This window comes from Mobula hypostoma, chromosome 5 (assembly GCF_963921235.1).
Source record: "Mobula hypostoma chromosome 5, sMobHyp1.1, whole genome shotgun sequence".
NCBI lineage: Eukaryota > Metazoa > Chordata > Chondrichthyes > Myliobatiformes > Myliobatidae > Mobula > Mobula hypostoma.
This window is the reverse complement of record NC_086101.1, coordinates 162029586-162054118: the sequence shown is the minus strand read 5'-3', so window position 1 is coordinate 162054118 and position 24533 is coordinate 162029586. Positions and strand designations below refer to the sequence as shown.

The 24533-nt window shown below is 41.5% G+C and overlaps 1 protein-coding gene across 3 annotated transcripts in view; it reads right to left on the bottom strand.

Moving 5' to 3' along the window:
• The window catches only part of LOC134346328 (ankyrin repeat and death domain-containing protein 1A-like), an 83063-nt gene extending 62539 nt beyond the window's left edge, over window positions 1-20524 (bottom strand). For 2 of the 3 annotated variants that reach the window (XM_063047677.1, XM_063047678.1), the window contains exons 1-4: window positions 20240-20524; window positions 13062-13165; window positions 6066-6164; window positions 1715-1813 (exon numbers count right to left, since the gene is read on the bottom strand). In XM_063047677.1, coding sequence (XP_062903747.1) covers window positions 1715-1813; window positions 6066-6164; window positions 13062-13165; window positions 20240-20306 — 369 coding nt within the window. In that variant the 5' untranslated portion in view covers window positions 20307-20524. Of the gene's footprint in view, window positions 1-1714; window positions 1814-6065; window positions 6165-13061; window positions 13166-19206; window positions 19347-20239 lie in introns of those variants that run through there. The other variant, XM_063047679.1, reaches the window with a different exon arrangement.
• Window positions 20525-24533: the final 4009 nt, after the last annotated feature.

Sequence of the window (24533 nt, the reverse complement as noted above, 5' to 3'; positions counted from 1 at the left end):
ATCAAAAGCAGCGAGCTGGCTGTTGGCTGTGTGCCCAGAGACACAAGTTCTTTGGGCACAGAGCTTGGAAAAAGTGACGCAACAGACTTTTAACATCATAAATCAGCGAGTTGTTTGTTTTGTCTCCCCTCTCACTGTAAAACAGAGACACCTCTTTTTCCCTTATTAGGGAGAGAGAGCCTGTGGTATGTCGAATTACTGGGTGAACGAGTAGTCTTTGGGGTACTGCAAGTCTGCGTCTTTATTGATGTTTTGTTACACACTTGAGGGCTCGGTGGGGGGTGCCGATGCTTTTTTTGCTGGTGGGATGGGGGGATTGTTGCTTTGCTGCTGCTTACTCATGGGAGGGGGCAGTTGGAGGGGGGCTTTGGGGTTCTAACATTTAACTGTCATTCATTCTTTGGGGCATTCTTCTGTTTTCGTGGATGTTTGCAAAGAAAAAGAATTTCAGGATGTATATTGTATATATTTCTCTGACATTAAAAGTACCTTTGAAACCTTTGAAATATTATGTTGTTTTCAGTCTAATAGCTGGCTTCAGATTCTATGTTCCAGAACTGTTAAACTAGTCTTGAGAGAATCTATTTTATTTGAGGAGCACCTAGTGGGGATGGTGTAGCCCGTGAATTGATATAAAAAATTGGGTATCTGTCTCTCTTCCAGTTGCTTAAATTAATATTAATTTACATTAGGGGAGGTCTTAGTTGTGCTGCATTCCATCGGTGTGGACTTTTCATCAACTTCAGCTGTGTAAGATAGGAAAGTAAAGAATGCCTGTAGGACCAGGCATGGACAGTTATACCTCCCCAAAAGGGCACCTCTGTATAATTCATGGAATGCCATTGAGGGGAAAATTATAAATGAATAACAGCATGAGGTTTTTAAAACTATGTGAAGCATTGATAGGATAGACCATCAGAATCTTTTTCCCAGGGTAGAAATGTCAAACTTCAGAGGGTGAGTTTAAAGGCAACATAAGGGCCAAGTTTTTAATGCAGAGAGTGATAGGTGCCTGGAATAGGTTACCAGGGGTAGTAGTGGAGGCAGGCTGTTTTGTGGCATTTAAGAAGCTCTTAGATGAACATATGAACATGAAAGGGAATGGAGGAACATGGATGATATGCAAGAGGAGGACATTTAGTATAAACCGACATCAAGGTTGGCATAACATTGTGGACCAAATGGCCTGTCAGTGTTGTATAGTTCTAAGTTGTATGTTCTATAATCTTTGTACTTATTGTTGCACACTCACAGGTTATATAATATTGTTGTCTAATCAGAACCAGAATCAGAATCTGGTTTAATTTCACCAGCAAATGTCATGAAATTTGTTGACTTTGTGGCAGCCGTACAATACAATACTTAATAAAAGAGCAAAAAAGACCTGTGAGTTATAATAAGTATATATATGTTAAATACTTAAATAAGTAGTACAAAAATAGAAATTAGAAAGGAGTGAGGTAGTATTCATGGGTTCAACGCCCATTTAGAAATTGGATGGAAGAGCGATAAGAAACTGTTCCTAAGTCGTTGAGAGTGTGCCTTCCAGTCCAATGGGAATCTATATGGGGCCGATCAATTTATGCTTCCCATTTACAGAAAGGATAAGGAAAATAAACCCACACATGTCACATGATGGATCATACATGTGGTATATCATGTAATAGGAGACTACCCGTCATTCTTTCATGTGACAGAAAGATTCCACACTCACCTCATTTGTGGATTTTCGATCAACGCCCTTTTCTACCAACAAGTTCAAGATATTCAAGTGTCCAAACCAGGCAGCAAGGAGAAAGGCATCCATACCATGCTTTAAAGGAAAATGACAACATTTCTGTTATCAACAAAGATTCCGTTTCACAAACCTCCAATCAGAGCACAGTGATTACAAAGAAAATGTAGCTACCGTTATGGCCAAGAGGCTACTTGCCCATCATATTCATACTGGCTCTTAATAAAATTACTAATTATTTTTCTTTACCTGCTCTTTTGCTCGAGTTCCACAGATGTTTTTTTCACTCTAGCCCCTCGAACATTTCCTTTTGATTTTACTTGTTTTTGACAGTGACTAATGTATCTGCCACGAGTCTACGCTTTCATACATCATATTCCAGATTATAACGTGACACGTAAAGGGGTCCTTCCTCATTTTCCACTACTTCTTTTATCAATGCTATTTATATTGCCTGTGAAGTTAAATTCAGGCTAGATGTATGTTCTTTATGATTAGATGCAGGTTATTTTGTTGTCTAAAGAAAGCAAAAGGAAACTATTCATTTTGCAGTACATCACAGAATCCCAGAGTTGTTTTAGAGTGAAGGAGACCATCATTTGGTCAGTGTGTAGCTGAAAGCAATCCAACTAGTCCCAGTTCCTCGCGTTCTCTCCACAGCCCAATATTTAAAGCGGAGGTTGATAGGTTCTTGATTAGTCAGCATATCAAAAGTTATAGGGAGAAGGCAGGAGAATGGTGTTGTGTCAGTACCTCCAGTTGAACTCTGTCTTTTTGTGTGTTTCCCCCTAGCTGTCTGTCTGTGGTTTTGTACTGCCATGTGCCTCTGTCCTGGCTCCCACTCTACTCTGACACGTGTATTACTGAGTATTCCATCTCTCATCTGCTTCTCATTATTACCCGTATTGCTGCCACCTGTGTCTCATTGTGCTCCACCTATCAACTACCTCTCTGTTTATTGCTCAGTGTATTTCAGTCCTGTGTTTTCACCTGTTTGTTGCCAGATTGTGCCAGTGAGTTTTCCTGAGCTTTTCTGGCATTTGTCGCTATACTCTGCCTGTTTTGTGATTCTAGTTTTTGGATTTCTCTGGATGTTTTGATCTCTGCCTGAACTTTGACGCTGACTTTGTTCCCCCTGGATTTGCTACTCAAGTAATATCACTGTGTGCACAGTACTGGGTCTGCGATTGGATCCCTGCTCCAGTGCCCTGACATGTTGAGAGGGATAATGAATCAGCAGTGATAGAATGATGAAGCAGACTCAATGAGCCAAATGGCCTAACTGTGCTCCTACGTCTTAAGGTCTTGTGGTCTAATTCCTACCACCACCTGCAAGGAGTTTGTATGTTCTCCCTGTGAACATGTAGGCTTCCTCCGGATATTCCAGTTTCCTCCCACATTCCAAAGACATACAGTCAGGGTTAATGAGTTGTGTTGGTACCAGAAATGTGTCCAGCACAATCCTCACTGATTTTACACAAATGACATTTCACTGTATGCTTCAGTGTACATATGACAAATAAAGCTCATTTTTAATTTTTTCCCATTCCAACACACTCTCACTGCCTCATTCTGTTTCCCATTACTCAGCCAATTTTCTACCCATGTTAAGGCTGTTTCATTCCTCAGCCTTCAATCTTGGTAACAGGCTTAACAGGACTTCATGAAATGTCTTTTGCAAGTTAATATATCCAAAAGTTCTTCTCCCATTAACTCTCTCTGGCATGTAATCAAAAACTCTCTCAAGTTAGAAAAGTATAACTTAGTTTTAAGAAATTAATACTGACTTTCTCTACTCGATCCACAGTTGTATAATTGAATTATAATTATGTACCCATCTTCTCAAGTTCATCAATGATGAAGTGTGGTCCTGCATTGATTTCATTGACTCGTTCAGACAAATGTTTCTGGATTACTTTAGATTAAAGAATTTTTCAATTAGGAATCACTTGAAATCCAATGGGATTCCTTCTGGTGTGTGAGAAAATTGGGTGTATGGTGGATTATATATATATTAATTTTGTCCCATATTTTTATCTACAGACTGAAATATGCAAATTAATCATGGGTTTAATTCTTGAACTCTGAGTGATGAAGTAGGATTTGGAAGATTGCATCAGGCAGGTCATAGTGAACATTCTGCCTGTTAAACTACTCTCCCAATTTGATTTCTACTGAAGTCAGTGAAAATAAAATTAAGGAACATTAATCAATCACTGATTTAACTTTATTTCTCAAGTCAAAATTACTCCCTGGAATATTTTCATTGCAATTACATCATTATTGAAAGTCAGATTCATCATGGATTGCATTATGAAAACATACTGTGATGATATTAGGTTTGCTGAACTCAAATGAAGACCTTCAGCCCTATTGGATGTAAATAGCCACAAGAGAGATTATACTGTAACTACCTCAAAGACGAGTTCATTTCCCTGTTTGTTTTGCATGGTGAGTTTAGCTGTCAAACCACTACTCAAGGGATAGGACGCTCTCTCTACCAAGGGGACAATACTTGCAGCAAACAAAGTAGTGTAAAGCACAGTTCATTTACTTTCAGTGATACATGTTTAAATCCGAACAATATTCTTAAAACAAAATTAAAACACAGAGGACTTCTATCTTAAACATTTTAAATTACAAACCATTTATAACACACAAGGCATCTCTAAAACACAAGGCATTCTAAAACACAAAGCATTCAAAAATACAAAGGATTTCCAAATCACAGGTACAATTCCTATAAAATAAAAAGACATGCCAACAATGCACACAAATGAATCGTCCATCGCAGAAGCCAAAGCTAGAGGAATGGATTTTAGTTCACCCAATATTTCTTTCATGTTTCTAGATGCTCCTTAGACTACTCCTAATTATGCCTGAATTGCTCTGTACATCTACACTGCTTCTTTGCCACTTGGTTGACTTCACATGTATATAATTTTTACAGAAAAGGTCTATAAGCTTTTTGGAGACATCGATCTCAGCTCCCCACTATGAATGCTGTAAAGCTAACTTTCAATATTAATAGATTAGTTATTTAATATGCTAAGTGATATTATCCAACTGGTTTGCAAGCTTTCTTGAACAAAGGAACTTCGCTTGTCTGTTTTGACACACGTCAAATTGCCTTCCCCTGCATCTCTTGAGCAGTAATAAACCAGGTGCAGTGAGCTACATTTTACTTTCCACAGACAGAGCACCTGCTATATACAGAACTTGTTTGTAAAGCTGTTCTATAGACAGTACTATTGTAGGCGAGGAGCTTAGGAGATTTAATGGTGCCTAACAGCAACTCCTTTGCTTGCATCTTTGGAAACAGCTCTATTTCTATCTTTAATATCTCTATTTTTCCTTTTAGGGTTCCTTAGAAGACCTTGACCTGGAGTTACACACTGACTATGGTTCTTTGTGGGAATGGGACCTGCTCTCGGGGTTTCACGAATGGCCGTTGTTCGGCACACCAAGGGCTCGACCAAAGAGCTTCGCTCACTTTCGGAGGTCTAAGATTTCGTGGCTCTGGAGATGGGAGGATCGGAGGTCGGTGCCTCTGCAGGAGATTGGTATGTCATTGGAGACTGAAGATCTCTGGCTCTGTGCCCAGAGACCCAAGATCTTTGGGCACAGAGCTCAGTAAAAAGTGATGCAATGGACTTTTAACATCATAAACCAGTAAGTTGTTTGTTCTGTCTCCCCTCTCGCAGTGAAACGGAGATACCGCTTTCTCCCTTATTAGAGAGAGTGAGAGCCTGTGGTATGTCGAATACTGGGTGAACTAGTAGTCTTTGGGTTACTGCAAGTCTGTGTCTTTGCCATTGCTTTGCTCATGCTTGAGTGCTCAGCGGCGGGTGCCGAGGCTTTTTGTGGTGGGGGAGGGGGGATTGTAGCTTGCTGCCACTTATGCGCGGGAGGGAGTGGAGCTGGGGTGGGGGGTCTTTGGGGTTCTAACATTTAACTGTCATTAATTCTTTGGGGGCACTCCTCTGTTTTCGTGGATGGTTGTGAAGAAAAAGCATTTCAGGATGTGTATTGTATACGTTTCTCTGACATTAAATGTGCCTTTGAAACCTTGAAACCTTTGCGTACCTTGTTTTAACTTCAAACTGATTACTGCTTTCCACTTAAATTTTAAGAACTGAAGGCTGACTCCTATTTACGACCAGAAGCTAAACAATGTATGTTGGAAGTTTACTTACACCTGCTTATTTTTACAAGTGGCAGCAGCTGAGTTTAGAACGTGAGCTTAGCAAACATAAGATCCCCTGGGTCAGGGACTGAATATCCATCACAATACAATTTACAATCGTTTGACAGCACAAAGTCTACTAACCTTATCTTTAATATCCACTCTGGCATTGTGGTTCAGAAGAAAAGAAACAGCATTTTCATGCTGGTTGGCAACAGCAAAATGGAGGGCAGTACGATCCAGCTGCTCAGGAACAGATGCAGAATTAAAGATAACATATTTAGATTGAGATATTGTCATAATATCCTTACAGCAAAATTCTTAAGTCTGGAGAATAGTCCTATTTCTTAAAAAGTGACGGATAAAAATCAGAGTTAAGTTTATTATCACTGACATATGTTGTTAAATGTGTTGTTTTGTGTCAACAATGAAGTGCAAACATAAAAATTACTGTAAGTTACAAAACACAGATAGTGCAAACAGGAATAACGAGGTAGTGTTCACGGGTTCATGGACCATTTAGAAATCTAGTGGCAGAAGGCAAGAAGAAGATTAATACCTTCTTTTAAAAAATAGTGGTTTATATAAACAAAAATGAGCAGCTGCAAGAAGAAGAACCAGGAAATGAGAAGGAAGAAGAGCAGAAACAGAAGGAAAAAGAGGGCCAGAAAGAGGACAGTGAGAAACGGCTGGCATAGCAAATATGGAAGTGGTGCAGTAGTTAAGTTACAAAACTGGTAACCCAGAGACCTGATAGCAATCCAGAGACCAATATTACTATCATAATATGGCAACTGTAGAACTTACATTCAGATTAGTATTTGGATTTTTAAAAAAATCTAGTCATTAGTAACAACGATCGCAAAACAGCCAGATTATCATCTATTTACTTATGTCCTTCAGGGAAGGAAATTTCCCATCTTGCTCTGGTCTGGCACACATGCGCGTTCAGAACCAACAAAATGGTGAGTTACAAAAGCCTTCTATTCAAGAACGATTACCAACCAGATCTGGAAAAGTACATAAATAAAACAAAATATGCACACTAATGAAAACCACAGCTACTTCTGTTATTTAACAAAATAGAACATTTATATAGTGTACATTAGAAATTACTGCTGGCAAGATGAATGTTTGTCATGTTCATATGATATCTGATCATCATAGATATGGTACATATAAGCATGTATAAATATAACACTGCAAAAGAGACCCACATCAGTTTGTCCAAGGATGTGTATGCATATTACACCAAGATGTGAAGACCAAAGTGATTGCAATAGTTATGTATGGCCCATAAGTATTATAGTTGAAACTAACCTGTACACATAGATGGCAGACCTGCTCCTAATAAAGAGAAGGTAGCCACTGACTAAAGTTAGTGTTCAGCTTTCAGTCCACTGACAATGATAATATCACCAAAGGTACAAGTATGGGCACTCCATTTCATCCATGTTGGCCCTATCATGGGAAGGATGTGAAGGTTTTGGAGAGGGTTGAGAAGAGATTTACAGAAGGTTGCTGGGTTCGAGGTCATGTGCTATAAGGAGAGGCAGGGCAAACTATGGTTGATTTCTCTGGTGCATCGGAAGCTGAAGGGAGAACTGACAGATGTTTATAAAATTATGAGGGGCATAGTAAGAGGCATAAACAGGGTAGACAGCCAGTATCTATTCCCCAGGATTGAAATATTCGGTAGTGGAGAGTAAGCATTTAAGGTGAGAGGGGAAAGTTCAAAAGAGATGTGCCAGGCAGGTTTTTTTTTTGACAGTGTGATGGGTACCTACTATGCACTGCCAGGACTGGTAATTGAGTCATATATAAAAGAGGAGTTTAAGGGGCTCTTGGATAGGCATGTGAGTATGCTGAGAATGGAGGGAAATTGATCATATCCGGGCAGAATGGATTAGTTTAATTAGGTGTTATTAGCTGACTTAGTTTGGCCAGTTCCCCTGCTATTATGCTCCGTGCTCTATGCTGACTAGGAGTTCCCAGTGAAGGAGTCAGTTGCCTGGCCAGAGATCCTGCCCTTTATTGGAAATAAAGACCAGCAGCCAAAATAAGAAGCAGTTGGGAAGGGTGGCCAGACAAATCAATGTCCACTGTCTCACATTAAGAAGTTGGACTCAGTACCACAACTGGTTTAATTCACATGTGGTCAGAGTTAATGAAAACCACAACTGCACCACTATGTACATCAATGCTTAATATTGTTCCAGATTTCACAATTACACATCAACACATCCAGCTACTCAAACACAGCAAGCTTATCATTTGCATTTATTGGGACACTCATCAATACTTCTCCCCCATCCCTCCTGTAGAGCACACAACACACAGATTTCAGCAGCAGACTAGCAGGTGAACATACAGTCCACACTGATTCAGTCATTTGGAGGAGGATACTGTTGCAACCATCAGCAGGCCACCATGGAGCAAGCATCCAAGAACAGGTTGGACATTATTGAGAAGAGCATAATTTCCCTCTTCATCCAACAATATTTTCTGCCTTATAGCACTCACAGATGGTTCAATCTCCTTACCTCACCACTTCTCTCACCATCTCCCTGCCTTTCTCACTTCAGATATCCAAGATTGCACTATTGGGCCAAGCCCCAACGTATTCTGGGAATGAAGAACATACCACACTCAAGAGGCATGCTCCCTGAATCGGTGGAAGTAAAGCTATGAACTATCTCAAATTCCTCTATTGTCCTCTTCTGCTTAAGAGGCCTTGCCTTGGCTACTCTCCTCCTGCCATTGTCATACACATGGCTGAGGGACCATACTTCAGCTTTCAAGATCCAGCAACAGTCACTTCAAATTTTTAAGAAACACTTTGAGAAGCCTTCAACATGGAGCTTACCGCCAATGAACTGTTAACAATTGATGATCTCTCCAGCCATGACACTGCAGGACAGTGGCTTTTAATTATATCAATATTGGCTTAAACAATTAGCTGAGAATTAGTATAGGTAACTTCACAAAAGTCCATACCACTTGCATGAGGCATTTTCAAAAATAAATACATTTGTGGAGCCATTTAGACAGGAATATTCTTTAGAAAAGCTACGTATGTTAGCCTCACACATCAAAGTTGCTGGTGAACGCAGCAGGCCAGGCAGCATCTCTAGGAAGAGGTACAGTCGACGTTTCAGGCTGAGAACCTTCGTCAGGACCCTTTGTCATGTTAGGCAAAGATCGCAAGATCCTACATCTACGGACTCCGGAGCCTGCTGGCCTTGAAACTAACAGGCATGAACTTCAGATTGCCCCTGCCATTGATCTCGCCGGCTCCAATGCCTCAGGGCATATTCAAAATCCGGACTCCAGCAACGACCATGGACACCTTCAAAGCGATTGCGCAACCACCAACTGCAACTCCAGCTTTGAACTCCAGGCCGGGTCTTTATGTGCTGCTATTGTGACTCCCGTCTTCCCTTCCCCCACCAATACTCTGCAATCCCGTCTCCCTCAGATCCCACCGTCAACTCCTGGGTACTCAGAGGCTCCATCTTCCTCTCACCCCAACCCTCCCCTCTCCACTGACACCTCCAGCCTCCCCCCTCCCCCCTCTGATCCCAGCTCTTATCCGTGCCGGGTCTTTACCATCTCCTGCGACCTTCAACTGTCGGAGGCAGAACGCTCTGCCCTCAGTAAGGGCCTCACCTTTGTCCCCCTTCGCCCACACCTCAGCGAGTTCCGTGTTCGCCATGACGTGGAACTCTTCTTCTGCCGTCTCTGTCTCCGAGCCTACTTCTTCGGCAAGGACTCTTCCACCCCCACCGATGACCCCTTCTCCCGTCCAACCCTCCTCCTCTTCATGGACACCCCGCTCTGGTCCTCTGCCTGCTCTGGATCTCTTTATCGCTAACTGCCTACGGGACATCAACCGTCTCGACTTCACCGCACCATGTTCCCATTCCAACCTCACTCCTTCCGAACGCTCTGCTCTCCACTCCCTCCGCACTAATCCTAACCTTACTATTAAACCCGCTGATAAGGGGGGTGCTGTTGTAGTCTGGTGTACTGACCTCTACCTTGCCGAGGCACAGCGACAACTCGCGGACACCTCCTCTTATTTACCCCTCGATCGTGACCCCACTAAGGAGCACCAGGCCATTGTCTCCCACAACATCACCGACTTTATCCGCTCAGGGGATCTCCCATCCACTGCTATCAACCTTATAGTTCCCATACCTCGCACTTCCCGTTTCTACCTTCTACCCAAGATCCACAAACCTGCCTGTCCTGGCAGACCTATTGTCTCAGCTTGCTCCTGCCCCACCAAACTCATTTCTGCATACCTCGACACGGTTTTATCCCCTCTTGTTCAATCCCTTCCTACCTATGTTCGCGACACTTCTCACGCTCTTAAACTTTTCGATGATTTTAAGTTCCCTGGCCCCCACCGCTTTATTTTCACCATGGATGTCCAGTCCCTATATACTTCCATCCCCCATCAGGAAGGTCTCAAAGCTCTCCACTTCTTTTTGGATTCCAGACCTAATCAGTTCCCCTCTACCACCACTCTGCTCCGTCTAGCAGAATTAGTCCTTACTCTTAATAATTTCTCCTTTGGCTCCTCCCACTTCCTCCAAACTAAAGGTGTAGCTATGGGCACCCGTATGGGTCCTAGCTATGCCTGCCTTTTTGTTGGCTTTGTGGAACAATCCATGTTCCAAGCCTATACTGGTATCTGTCCCCCACTTTTCCTTCGCTACATCGACGACTGCATTGGCGCTGCTTCCTGCACGCATGCTGAGCTCGTTGACTTTATTAAATTTGCCTCCAACTTTCACCCTGCCCTCAAGTTTACCTGGTCCATTTCCGACACCTCCTTCCCCTTTCTAGATCTTTGTCTCTATCCCTGGAGACAGCTTATCCACTGATGTCTACTATAAGCCTACTGACTCTCACAGCTATCTGGACTTTTTTTAAGTCCTGACGAAGGATCTCGGCCTGAAACGTCGACTGCACCTCTTCCTAGAGATGCTGACTGACCTGCTGCGTTCACCAGCAACTTTGATGTGTGTTGCTTGAATTTCCAGCATCTGCAGAATTCCTGTTGTTTATATGTTAGCCTCATTCTTCCTTCTCCTCAGCTTCATTTTCCACCAGAACCGCAGATCTCATCTTGGCCAGATGACCTTGGAGTAATAACTGGAACAGAAGAGGACTGGCTGAGAATGGGATATGCTCACTGTAGGCCTCTTAAGCTAGTATCTGCGCAGAGTTTCTCTTTGTGTTGTGAAGACTATCTTCCATTGGCATTTGCCTTAGCTTTTCAGATTTCTGCTCATGAAGCATCCCTTACTAATGGTGCCAAGTTACTATGGTAAGATGTAAACCATTTAAATCATAGCTGGAATCTTTTCTATATAGGAATAATATTTGTGATATAATGAAATAACATATTAGTCACAAGGCTTCAAGCTTGATACTGTCAGGCCCCTTGTGTAATAATAAAAGAGTGCTTGTATCATTGGTCAAGGTGCAAACTCCACGCAGACAACATTCGAGGTCAGGACTGAACCCGAGATGTGAGACAGCAATTTTTATTGCTGCACCATCCTAATTCAAAGAAAATGATGTATCTTTTTCACGTAAAAAAACAAAAAAAAAAAGAAATGGCATATACCGGATTTTGAAAGAGAAACAGAAAATTCTGGGAATAATCAGCAGTTCGTGGAATGTTTGTGATGAAGAAAGTCAATCAGAGCTGATTTCAGATTATGTATTAACTCAGTTCTCTCTCCACTGATGCTATCTGGCCCACTGAGTATTTCCATCAATTTCTGTCTTTATATGTTTTTAAGCTATCTTCCTCTTCCTCAGGGTATCCCATTCCAGGTAGATGTGTTGTAGGTGATAAGCAGATGAAAGCAGATGGGGAGTGGGTAATGTCTCCAGAAAACGAGGAGAAAGAGATGGAAGAGGTGAATAAAGGGGTAGAGATTGAGAGTGGACTGGTACGCGCAGCAAAAAAAGGAGTGGGTTACCTGAAACTGGAAAGCTGCGGTGACCCCAGTGGAATACGAGATGTTCTTCTAATTTGCATTTGTCCTTTCCATGGCAATAGCACAGTCCCTCAACAACTTCTCTTTCAATTTCTCTCACATTTTACATATTAAAGGAGTAGCCATAGGCCATTTCTGTTGGCAGTGACCCAAAGGCTCTCTGGCATTCTTCCCCAGTGCTTCCTCCGCTACATTGACGACTGCAATGGTGCTACTTTCTGCACTCATCAGTTTTCTCACCTTTGCCTGCAACTTCCTCCCTGCCCTTAATTCACTGACACTTTTCTTCCCATTCTGCAGTTCTCTGTACCCCACAACCACCTCGACTATACCGCTTCTCATCCTGCCTCTCAGTTTCCCCATTTCCACCACATCTGCTCTCAAGATGAAGCTTTACACATTAGGAGATCTAACATGTTCTCCTTCCTCAGGAAATGTGGCTTCCAGTCTACTATAGATATTTCCTCCATTCCCCACACATCTGTTACTACCTTTCCTCCCCTCAACAGAACAGAGGTAGAGTTTGTTACATTTTGTAACTTCAAAATAGTAAACTAATTCAAAGGAAGACACAGGAGTCCAAAAATGCAGGTCTAACTTCGAGCTTACTTTAAGGGAGGCACGCATATATCACATGGTAGTGTGATGGCATATGCAATTCACATATTTATACATAAAACCCGTAATAAATTATTTAAACAAACAGAGAATGCTTAACTGCCAGTTGCTTCTTTTGCTGAAAATTCCAGCATCTGCACTCTAGTCTGCCTGCACTTTAATTAGATTTTAAACACCACTGCAAACAGTTTGAAACCTAAGGAATTATTCACGAATACTATAGGAAACGTGACCTCACGTAGAATTTTTAACTTACAATGTTTAAAATTGCAGATTACTCTGGTTTCCAGTCTCTGCGGTGATATTGACAATAACTGAGGGACCAGCCACAGGATTGAAAGGAAATAATAAACTCTCTTACAGCTTGTGCAAGATGGGTTTTCCTTGGTTCTCTTATAAAAGATTACTACTTCTATTATGAATCAAGAAATCATGTTAAAATTAAGGAACAGCAAAGTCCCTGCTAAAGAATATTCTATGCAAGACCAGCATCATTACTTACCTCAGTTCTAATGTTAATCTGGACATTTCGTGCTAAGCAATCTTCCAGAGTATCAACATTACCAACTTTTGCTGCATCGTGGAATTTCTTCTCATCAGGCAACACTGCAATGGAAAAAGAAACATAAACAGTTATCAGTATCATTTGTCAAGTATTAATTACTAAACACTTATTACCAAGTGTGGCAATATCTGAAAGCAAATATTGCATTAATACCATCTTCTAGATCCAAAGGTACTACATAATCACTTCTAAAGGGCACTCATTACTGTAATATAGATGACACAACCAGTGTGTGGTATAACAGATCATAGAAAGAATGAAAGAGAAATCTCTTTGTAACTACGAAACAACTTTTGACATTCTCTGCATTCAAATAACTTATGCCCTTTGTACAAGACTCCAACCAAATAAAATATACCACATTTGCCAAAGTAATTTCAGTATTTACTTATGTATTCTTGCAATGATGGAATATTGTATATTAATTACTTATGAAGGGCTGACTGCTTACAATGCCATGGAGGAGTTGTAGCAAAGGTTTGCCTAACTAGTTCCTGAGATAGCAGGACTGTTGCATGAGGAGACAAGTAATCTTCAGGAATTATAAATTGGAATGTTGGAATATGAACTGAAACGCAAGGTCACAGAATAAGCAAAGATGCGATTTAGACAGAAAACCAGGCCCACACAGGTCCTGCATAAATCAAAGATTAATGATCACAATCCACAGAGAAAACAGGCTTTAGATGATTAATTGTGAAACTGTATAATCTAAAAGTAACTATTGTAACACAAATATTATAAAGTACTAGAGGCTTTTTGTGTCAGTGAAGCATTTTTGAGGTCTCACTTGAAGTTTTTCCTGGTGTACACTATAAACTCGGTCTGTATAAACCAAGTTGTGGCACAGCTGTATGAGTTTGATTTCTTCAGTGTGCTGTCTTGATCTGACCTGTCATGAAAATGGTCACTGGGTCTGATGGAAAGTAAGATATCAAGTGCAGGTAAAACACACTAGATCTCCCCAAGGAGGCGAGAGTGAAGACATTCAGCTGAGAAGTGATCTCATTGAAATGGACAAATTCTGACTGGGAGAATGCTGGGAGGTTCTTTTCTCTGGCTTGGTTTGGTGGGGGGTCAAAGGTCGAGAAGGGAGTTTTAGAAAACAAGATAGGAGACTTTAAGACTGGGGTGCAGAGTAATTTCAGTGCTCAGAGGGTGTAGGTTTGGAATTTGCCTCACTAGAAAGCCATGGAGGTCAAGTTGCTGAATGTATTTAAGATGTCAAATTTCTGGGCACTATAGGCATCATGGAGTACGGATAGAGAGCAGGAGTATTGTATTAAATAGAAGATCAGCTGTGGCAGAACAGGCTTTGTTTTGTCATATGTTTCCATGATGTAAATGAGCAGTGTGCAAGCATTGCTGTGTGGAAAACAAAGCACATCATACAACAACAACAAGATGTTAATGGCTTACAACCGTTCTCTTTCCAGCATTGATTTCTTGACTGCTTTACTTTGTTAGAACTTTTTTATTTATTTATAAAGACAGATTACTAACCTCTCTATTCTAAAATAAGATACGTACTGGAAGATAGTGTTTTTTTTTCATTTTGTACAGGATGCAAATATTGTAGAAGATAACCATAACCTATCCATGTACAAGAGAAAATCTGCAGATGCTGGAAATCCGAGCAACACACACAAAATGCTGGAGAAACTCAACAGGCCAGGCAGCATCTATGGAAAAAGAGTACAGTTGATGCTTCGGGCCAAGACCCTTCGGCACCTATCCATGTAGAAAGCCTCTCAGAATTCTCACACGATGTTATTAAAATATGGGGCATATCAGAGAGTAGACAGTTATATTTTCGCCCAAGGCTCTCCTGTAGCCTCAACGTATTTAATGAGCCATTTACCAGTGGGGATACCTTCAAATGCACCATGTTCTGCAATTTTGAAAAGAAAGAAAAAATAATGATGGAAAATATATAGCACTTGAGAATAAACATAGATTGGGTCTTAGTAATTGCACTGCAATTTTAGAACAAAAGTAGAGATTACTGAATGCATGGTGTTCAAAAGACAATACAATGAATGCTTATGTAAACTCTTTATTGCAGGTTTACAAGATTAAGGATGTTGACGATGGGGGTGCCTCAGATTGAAAGTTATGTTCCACTCTCATTTTTTTGTGTCACATTTACTCACCATCTTTAGAACCTGGAAAATATCTAATGGTCATAGCTATGTGAAATTTACTAAGTGAAAAACTGAACATCAAGAGCAATAAATAACCAGCCAGAAAGCTGGACGGAAGATAATATGCGGAAAAGTACAGTATGTTGATAATGGAGTTGTGATGACTCAATCGCCCTTTAGGTATTAGAAGGAGCAATTTAAATCAGCTTTACAGCATGTCAACTGTTTATCAACTCAAGAAATAAGGCAGTCCCATCTGAAAGTAAAGCTGTGACCATTTTAGGTACAAGGAGGAGGTACAAGAGCTTAAGGGCCCACACCACCAGATTCAGGAAGTTATTACCCTACAGCCATCAGGTTCTTCAAAAAGTCCTGAGGAGGAGGAGAAGATGGTGGCGCGATGCAGCGTGCGTGGCCTCTTCAGTGAATGATATCTGTAATCTGTCAAGTAGGGTACCATGCACAATTCTGATTTGATGGAGACAGACGTGAGAGTATGGAGGAACATCCAGAGAAACTTCTGAAATGCTCGCTTTGCTGCTGCTGTTACTGTGTGGTCTGGAATCTCCGGAGCAGAAGACCCCGAATCCTCGGCTTTGCTTGTTTCGGTGACCGGGGCAAGGCACGAAGGCACTCGACAGAGGATGGCGCTCAGGAGGTGAAGCATCTTCAATAACTCCAAAAGACTGAAGTTGGGTAAAATACTGAAAGTCTTTTATTCGCTGTACAATACGACCTCCATGGTGAGTGTCTGCCCCCGGACTGAGGGGGAGGGGCAAGGCGAAATCAACTTTATTCAGGAATCTGCGGGAGGAGCCACAGGGGAAGTCAGCAGAGGGGCGTGTCCAGACAGTTAACCCAGTTACAACATATATGTGGGTTTACCACAGGAGGTGGTATTGGAGGGGCTGGTCGGAGGCTCGAAGTTTTCGGATGGATGGACTCAGTGTCGGCTGTTGTCAGGTGCTTCCAATGCATCGGCAGTTGTCGGTGCCTGGAGGTTTATGGCAGGGAGTTTCTCCCTTTTGCCGCCTGCTCTCGGGGACTCGGGAGTCGATCAGGACTTGAGACTTTTTTTTAATCATGCCCATATTTTATTTTATCTTTTATTATATCTTTTTTTTATCATTTCTTTATCAAATTATGGTATTGCTTTGCACTGCTGTAACCATATGTTATAATTATGTGGTTCTGTCAGTGTTAGTCTTTGGTTTGTCCTGTTTTTCTGCGATATCACTCTGGAGGAACATTGTATCATTTCTTAATGCATGTATGCATTTCTATATGACAATAAAACGAGGACTGAGTGTTCTCATAATCTAATCTAAATTGTTGATAACTTTGCTTACTACTGATTCCACAACGTGTGGATTCACTTTCAATCACAACTCATGTTCTCATTATTTATTTACATGTTGTCTTTTGCATTGTTTCTCAGTCTTTGTGAATAGTTTGTCAATGATTTTATTGTATTTCCTTGTTTTCCTGTGAATATAAATGAATCTCAGGGAAATGTATACATACTGAGATAATAATATTTACTTTGAACTTCAAACTTTCATTTTATTCTGAGCCCGCAGGCATGAAGATATTGCTGTCATTTAAGCTAATAAAACTTTTTTTAAAAACCTTAAATACTTAGAAAGGACTTATTTTTCACAAAATTGTAAAACTACTTTCTAAATATATTCTGGTTGAGCCACATGGTACTTATGTTCTGGAACTGCTAGCATGATGGCTGATTCATTCAGCTCTTAAGAGAGGACCAGGAGCTCACATCCTTCCTCTGTGAACAATGGACTTGCCTACATTAAACTATCCCAAAACTAAACAAATGTGATTTTAGTGTTACACACACAAAATGCTGGAGGAACTCGGCAAGCCAGGCAGCATCTACGGAGAGGAAGAAACGGTTGATGTTTCGGGCCTAAAACCTTCATCAGGAAGAGAAAGTAAGAGGGTAGAAGCCAGAATAGGAAGGTGGGGGAATGGGAAGAATGTGATAGCTGAGGTCACGTGAGGGGGAAGGTGGGTGGGTAAGGGAAGTGGATGAATTGAGGGGGGATAGGTGGAAGAGGTAAAGAGTTGAAGAAGAATGAATCTAATAGGAGAGGACAGTGGACCTGGGAAGATAGGGAAGGAGGAGAGGAACCAAAGGGAGGCTTCCCAGACTAACAGCATTCAGGGACCCATTCCTTCCAGGCGAGGCATTTCATCTGCAACTCTGTCAAGGTCATCTATTGTATCCAGTGCCACTGTATTCATTCTGATACATATGTCCAAGGCTTCCTCTGCTGCCATGATGAGGCCAAACTCTAGTGTTGGGGTAGCCTCCAATCTATTGGCATGAACGTTGATTTCTCTAACGTCCAGTAATTTCTATATCTTCTCTCCTCTTTTTCGCCATTCCCCATTTTGGTTACCCTTTCATCTCTTGTCTTCTCCTCACCTGCCCATCACCTCCCTCCAGTCCCCCACCTCATACCCTATATTTCATTGTCTTCCTATCACATTCCTTCTTCAGCTCTTTACCTCCTCCACCTATCCCCTCCCAGCTTCTTCATTTATCCTCCTCCCCTACCCAGCCCCTCACCTGCTTTCATCTATCACCTGCCTGCTTCTACTCCTTCCACCTCCCCCACTTTCTTATTCTGGCTTCTGCCCCTTCCTTTGCAATCCTGAGGAAGGGCCTCATCCCAAACATCGACTGTTTATTCCTCTCCATAGATGCTATCTGGTTTGCTGAGCTCCTCCAGCAATTTGCTTAAGAATTCCAGTATCTGCAGAAAATTTTGTGTTTATGATTTCAGTGTTAACTTGCATGGGTGTGAATTTTTCCAATGTTCTTTCTCCACTGAACATACATGTGTATTTTACACTTACAGGTTATTTATAAACCTGTAAGTATTATTAAATAAACACACTTTATAATATTACTAAATTCAGAAGTTTGGTGTACATACATACACTTGTCCCTAGGAAGGGCAGAACTACTTTTTCCTCTCTGTCTCTCTCAACTTTAGTATCAGATTTATAGACGCATAGAAACAGGCCCCTCATCCAACTTGTCCAAGCCTGTCAAGATTCGCATCTAAGCTTTTTTCCATTTGCCTGTGTTGGTCCCGTATCACTCTAATCCGTTCCTATCCATGTACTTGTCAAAGTATCTTTAATTTTGTTAGTATACCTGTTTCAACCACTTCCTCTGGCAACTTAATTCCACACGCTGATTGTCTTTTGGGTGAAAAAAGTTGCCCATCAGGTTGCTATTAAATCTCTGCCTGCTCAACCTTGGGGAAAACTGCATATTCACTCTATCTATGACCTTCATAGTTTTACACACTTTGGTAAGATCAGCCCTCTTTGGGCTGGCATCAGCATCGGACTCCAAGTTGGATGGTCCTAGTCTGAATCCGGCCGGGTCCCAACCTGGGCAGCTTCAGTATCTGCGTGGAAGAAAAGGCCTGGCAAACTCCTTCTTTAACTCACCACAAAAACCCTATGGATAACTACACTATCCATGGGCTCGCCATGAACAGCACCCAACAACAAGACCATCCGTCATTTGAGGTCTCTTCCAACTGAACCCCTCTTCATAATTCAGCCCTTTCAATGCCGGCAGAATCTCTGCTGTACTCTTTCAAACTTAATGGCATATTTCCTATTGCAGACAACTGAACACAATACTCCAAATATAGCCTCACATCCCAACTAGCCCGATGAATGCAATCATGATAAAAATAAAAAGGCTTCTTCGTCATCACAGTCTATCTGAAATGTCATGTACTTGTTTCGAGGAACCCAGTACTTGGATCCTTAGGTCCTTCCGTGTTCACTGTGAAAGTCCTATCCTCAGTTGTCTTCCTAAAATGCAACATCCACTTTGATCTCAATTAAAAATCTTGGTCGTGGGGACGAAAACCGGGAGTGTGGATTACCTGTAACTGGAAAATTTAACGTTCATACCACTAGGTTGTAAACTGCACAAGGAGAATGACCGTTGTCCTTCCAAATTGTGTTTGCCTCTCATAACAATGGAGACAGAGGATGGCAGACAGGTCATTGAGGGAGTCGGAAGGAGGGTTAAAACGACCTGTCACTGACAGCTCAAGATGGCCGTTGCGGACGGAATGCAGGTGCTCCGCAAAAACAGTTGGCTGATTTACACTTGGTTTTTGCCGGTGTAGAGGAAACTACACCACGAGCACCCAATGCAGTAAACCAGTCTGGAGGAAGTGCAGGCGATATGGAGAGATAACAACAAGGTGTTGAAGTGAAGGATTTATGACTCCATGACCTTTGATCGAACGCCATCGTGTTGAATGGTGCGCTGGACTCCTACGGTTGTTTTCAATGATTCAAAGCATATTTACAGTATTGTCCGCCGACCTTGGCATAAACTATTCCCAACACAGAGCTGGACGATTGTACCACTGAGTTTCACATCATCTGGTTTTAAAGCTGGATGGACTGTGTGTGCCTCGTTGTCGCTGTTATTTGTTGATGTATTAAGCCAATACAGTACCGTATTCTTATTTGTCTTAACTAATACTTGAACCTCAACCATCATTCAAAGTGGACATTGACAGGTTTGTAACATCGCCAAACTGACTAAACCCAAAAGTATACATGGAAGTTGATGATAGGTTCTTGATAAGATATGGAATCAAAAGTTACGGGGAGACGGCAGGAGGAAGGGACTGAGAGGGGGAAATCAGCCATGATCGAATGGCAGAGCAGATTCGATGGGCCGAATGGTCCAATTCTGTGTTTTGTGGGATTGTGTCGGGCCGAATAGTCCAATACTGAGTTTTAGGGTATTATGTGGTGTTTTAAAAATCCGAAGATCGGCAGAAGTTCCCATGCAAATACTGGCTATGTGGGCTCTTGTTCAGATTGGGTTTTCACAATGAACCATTCATAGTATGATTGCTCTCCGTATATTCACATTCCCACTCTATTTGTACTCACAGATCTCCAGTTGGGACTCTTCATCCCTCGCAGAACCCTTCAAGATACTGTTGGTAATTTCTTTCATTCTTCCAGCTCCAGATCGCAGATTTCAAGAACGGTTCTTTTGCTGTGTACAAACTTGAACCCCGTAAGTTATTTTTTCGAAAAGAAAAAAAAAATCAAGATAGTGTTATCCTTCCCAATGGTCGCGTTTAAGCGGAATGAGTTTGGGTCTCGTCTTATTCCATCACCAAAAGAAAAATCCGAGGGAATGTTTCGCGATGCTCGATCAGTCTCGGCAGCCCTTCCCAGGTGAGTTGTTTTGTTTCCGACAGCTGCAGCAGGCGCGACTACAGCCGAGCCTGCAAACGTCAGTTTGAGTTTTACCAATGAATGGCTTTATGGGCGTTCCTGTCACACTGACTTTCCAGACGGGATATGTAAACTGAAGACCAGATGCTATTATTTGCGGGGGGGGGGGGGGAATAAACTGCTGGAGGAACTCATCGGGCCTCTAAGCATCTGTAGAGAGAAATGGGCAGTCAACATTTCAGGTCCACACCTTTCATTTGGACTTGTAGAGGAGGAAAACTTCATCAAAGTGGGCATTCCTTGACGAGACTTTAGTGGAGTACGTACTAGAATAGAGACCCAAGAGACTGTGAATGCTGGAAATTAGAGCAACAAACTATTGGAAGAATTCAGAGGTCAGGTGGCACCTGAGGAGGGAAATAGGCAGCTGACATTTTATATTGAGAACCTGCAACTGGACTGTTGTGTAAACTACCACCCGCATCGCAAGGGTTTTATGAATTGGATAGTCTTCAGTTATCTATCTATTTATTTATTAATATATCACGAAGAAGAGTCCCTTCCGTCCCTTCGAACCGCGCCGCCCAGCAATCCCCCGATTACGGGACAATTTACAATTAACCCACCAACCAGTAAGTTTTGGACTGTGAGAGGAAACCAAAGCGTTACGCAGTCCTTACACAAATTCCTTACAGACAGTGGCGGGTTAGAGAAAGTAAGGAGTTCTTAAGTTGATCAGACCATAAGACATAGGAGCAGAATTTACACCGTTCAGCCCATCACGTCTATTCCATCATTTTATCATGGCTGATACTATCCCTCTCAATCCATTCATCTGCCTTCTCCTCATAACCTTTGACCCCTTGATTAATCGAGAACTTAACAACCTCCACTTTAAATATATTCAATGATTTGATAAGACCATAAGTTTTACATTGTTGCATTTTTCTCCAAATGCATTTGAAGCTAATATTATATTTGAGCTTTTGACTATCAACGACCAATTAATGGAGTAAGCAGTGGAAAAGATAACAGAAATGCAAGAAAATAGGAGCAGGATTATGCCACTTGGTCTCTCAAGCCTGTCTCACAATTCTATATGATTCTGGCTGATCTCCTGAGGCATCAAGTCCTCTAACAATTTACCACAGCCCTGAATTCTTGGTCTTTCAATGTTCACTTCGAATACCCGGAATGATAATGAATGCAGCCAGATCTTCACTTTAAAACATTACATGGAGCCACATACAAATTGGGAATTCCCGGTACAATCTCTACAATTCAATTAATTGTTAAATATAAGAGTTGAGCCAAGTACATGCATCTAGATGGAAGTACCCTCACCTCCTACCCTAATGTTCAGCAAATTCAGCCCAGTTTAAAATTAAGCATTTGATTTATCCAGTTAAATTTTCATGGATAGATTTGGATCACAAGTTTACTGGTAGAGAAACTAGGAGATTCTTCCCAATGAAAGTGAACACCTAGGGAGACCAGGCACTGAAGTTGGTGTGGTGTCCTCAGATTGTTAGAGGTTAGCTTTTGTTGAGAGTTAGACCACAAGTCCTTAACACATAGGAGCAGAATTAGGTCATTCATCCCATCGAGTCTGTTCCTCCATTTAGTCATGGCTGATTTATTATCCTTCTTAAGCCCACTCTCCTGCCTTCCCCCCATAACCTTTGACACCCTTACAAATCAAGAACATATTAACCTCCATTTTAAATATATCCAATGACTTGGCCAAATGAGATAGCTTAAGTTAGGTTATGTGGGATTTTGCAGGCTACTCATTGATTTTCTTATGTAAGCATTTATGTTGCCTTCATTGTTTTGGACATAGGTTGGTGGAAATGACAGACCAAATTTTAATGGTGATCAGTTCATCCGTCATTGGCTCTGTTGTGGCACATGTTATACAGATACATTTCTGGAATCAGGTTTAGTCTAATAGGTGCTAGTGCATAGATCATAGCTATTGTTGGATCATCTTCTACCTGCCTCTCTGATGAAACCAAGTGTTATTTATATGGAGGTGGTATTCCAAGTGAAGAGTGGAGTCAGTGTTCCCTGATCTTTCCTTATCAATCATTGGTCTGCAACCTTTCCAAACCTGACACTGAAGTTCAGCTGTGACTCTTTGTCACTTAAGCCAGAAGCTGTTCAATGTTATACGAAGATCCCTCCTTGACCTCACCTATAGCATCCAGGATTTGGGGGTAAACACTGATAAATACAACATACTGTTGGTGTGAGCAGAAGTTGTGAAATTATCTCACACTTTACTAGCATATTTTAACAGCAAAACCCATAAATTAGGAAGTCAGACTGTTCCGTACAGCAAAAAAAAAACAGGCCCATCAAGTCTATACTGAACTATTATTCTGCCTGGTCCCATCGATCTAACTTCATAACCCTCCCATCCACGTAGTTATCCAAAATTCTCTTAAGCGTTGGAATCAAACTCACATCCATTACTTCTGCTGGGAGTTTCTTCCATCCTTTGAGTGATGTTCCCTTTAAAATTCGAGATTCAAGTTTGTTTAATGTCACTTCCAGTATACAAATGTAAAGGAGAACTTGAATATGGTGTTGGACCTGAACTTAGCCACATATTCGTAAGTGTAAAGCAATTAGAGCAGGGGGCTAAACACACAGCCCTATCATGCATCTGTGTTGATGGAGATTGTGGAGATGTTATTGCCAATCCAAATTGACAGTGGTCTGCAAGTGAGGAAATCCAATGTCCAATTGAACAAGGGGGTAGTGAGACCAAGGTCTCAGAATTTACTGATTAGTTTTGAGAGGACGATGGTATTAAATGCTGAGGTGTGAATGATAAAGAGCATTCTGAGGTATGTATCTTTGCTGTCCAGATGTTCCAGAGTTGTGTGAAGAGCCAATGAATTGGCATCTGCTGTGGACCTGTTGCTTTGGTAGGCAAATTGGAGTGGACCCAAGTTGCCACTCAGACAGGAGTTGATATGTTTCATCACTATCCTCTCAAAACACATCATCACTGTGGATGTAAGTGCAACTGGGCAATAGTCACTGAGGCAGTTTTCCACGCTCTTCTTAGACACCGGAGTCAATGAAGCCTGCTTGAAGCAGGTGGGTACCACACATTGTCGAAGTGAGAGGTTGATGATACCAGTGAACACACCAGTCAGTTGGTCAGCACAGGTCTTCAGTACTCAGCCAGGTATTCCATCTAAACTTCATATGGAGGAGTGAAGATGTCTGAAAAACTTATTTCAATGTTAGCTACATTGATTCTTCCATTTCACACACACAACCTTGCCCATTACTTCTTTCCCACATCTCCTACCCCCAACCTCCCCAGCTCACACTGCTTTCTGTTCAACTGCCTCCTTTCCTATTCCCCTTCTCCAAACTTTGCTACAGTCAGTACAGATTCACAATTTTAATATTTTGACCCTATGGCCCTGAATCAACAAATTTTGTCAAAATCTATTGCTGGGAATGGTCTGCATCTTCCTACATTTATGGGGTTCTAAGCACTGTCTAAGAGAGCCAGCAGATCCCCAGTCTGGACAGCAATTTGCAGTCTATCATAACTGATGAAACATGGAAATCTGTATGTACCAGAAGAGCTCTATATACCAACACAATCCAGGCAACAAAAATGTATAATGGTTTCGAATAAGGTGAGATTGCATATGGAAAAAAATATACATCTCAAGGCAAGTCAACTAACTTTAGTATATAAATATATATCTCAAAGCAAATCAATTAACTTTAGTATATAAATATACATCTCAAGGCAAGTCAATTAACTTTAGAATATAAAATATCAAGGACAATTCATCAGACAAATCTTCCAATTTAAACACATCCCACCAATTCTTAACAGAACATTTAGGGTCAGCAGGCCATGGCTGAAGATGGTATCACTCAGCTACAACATCCATGATCATACTGAATGGTAGGATAGGCTTGAGAGACCAAGTGATCCACTCCTACTCCACTTCTTTCTTTC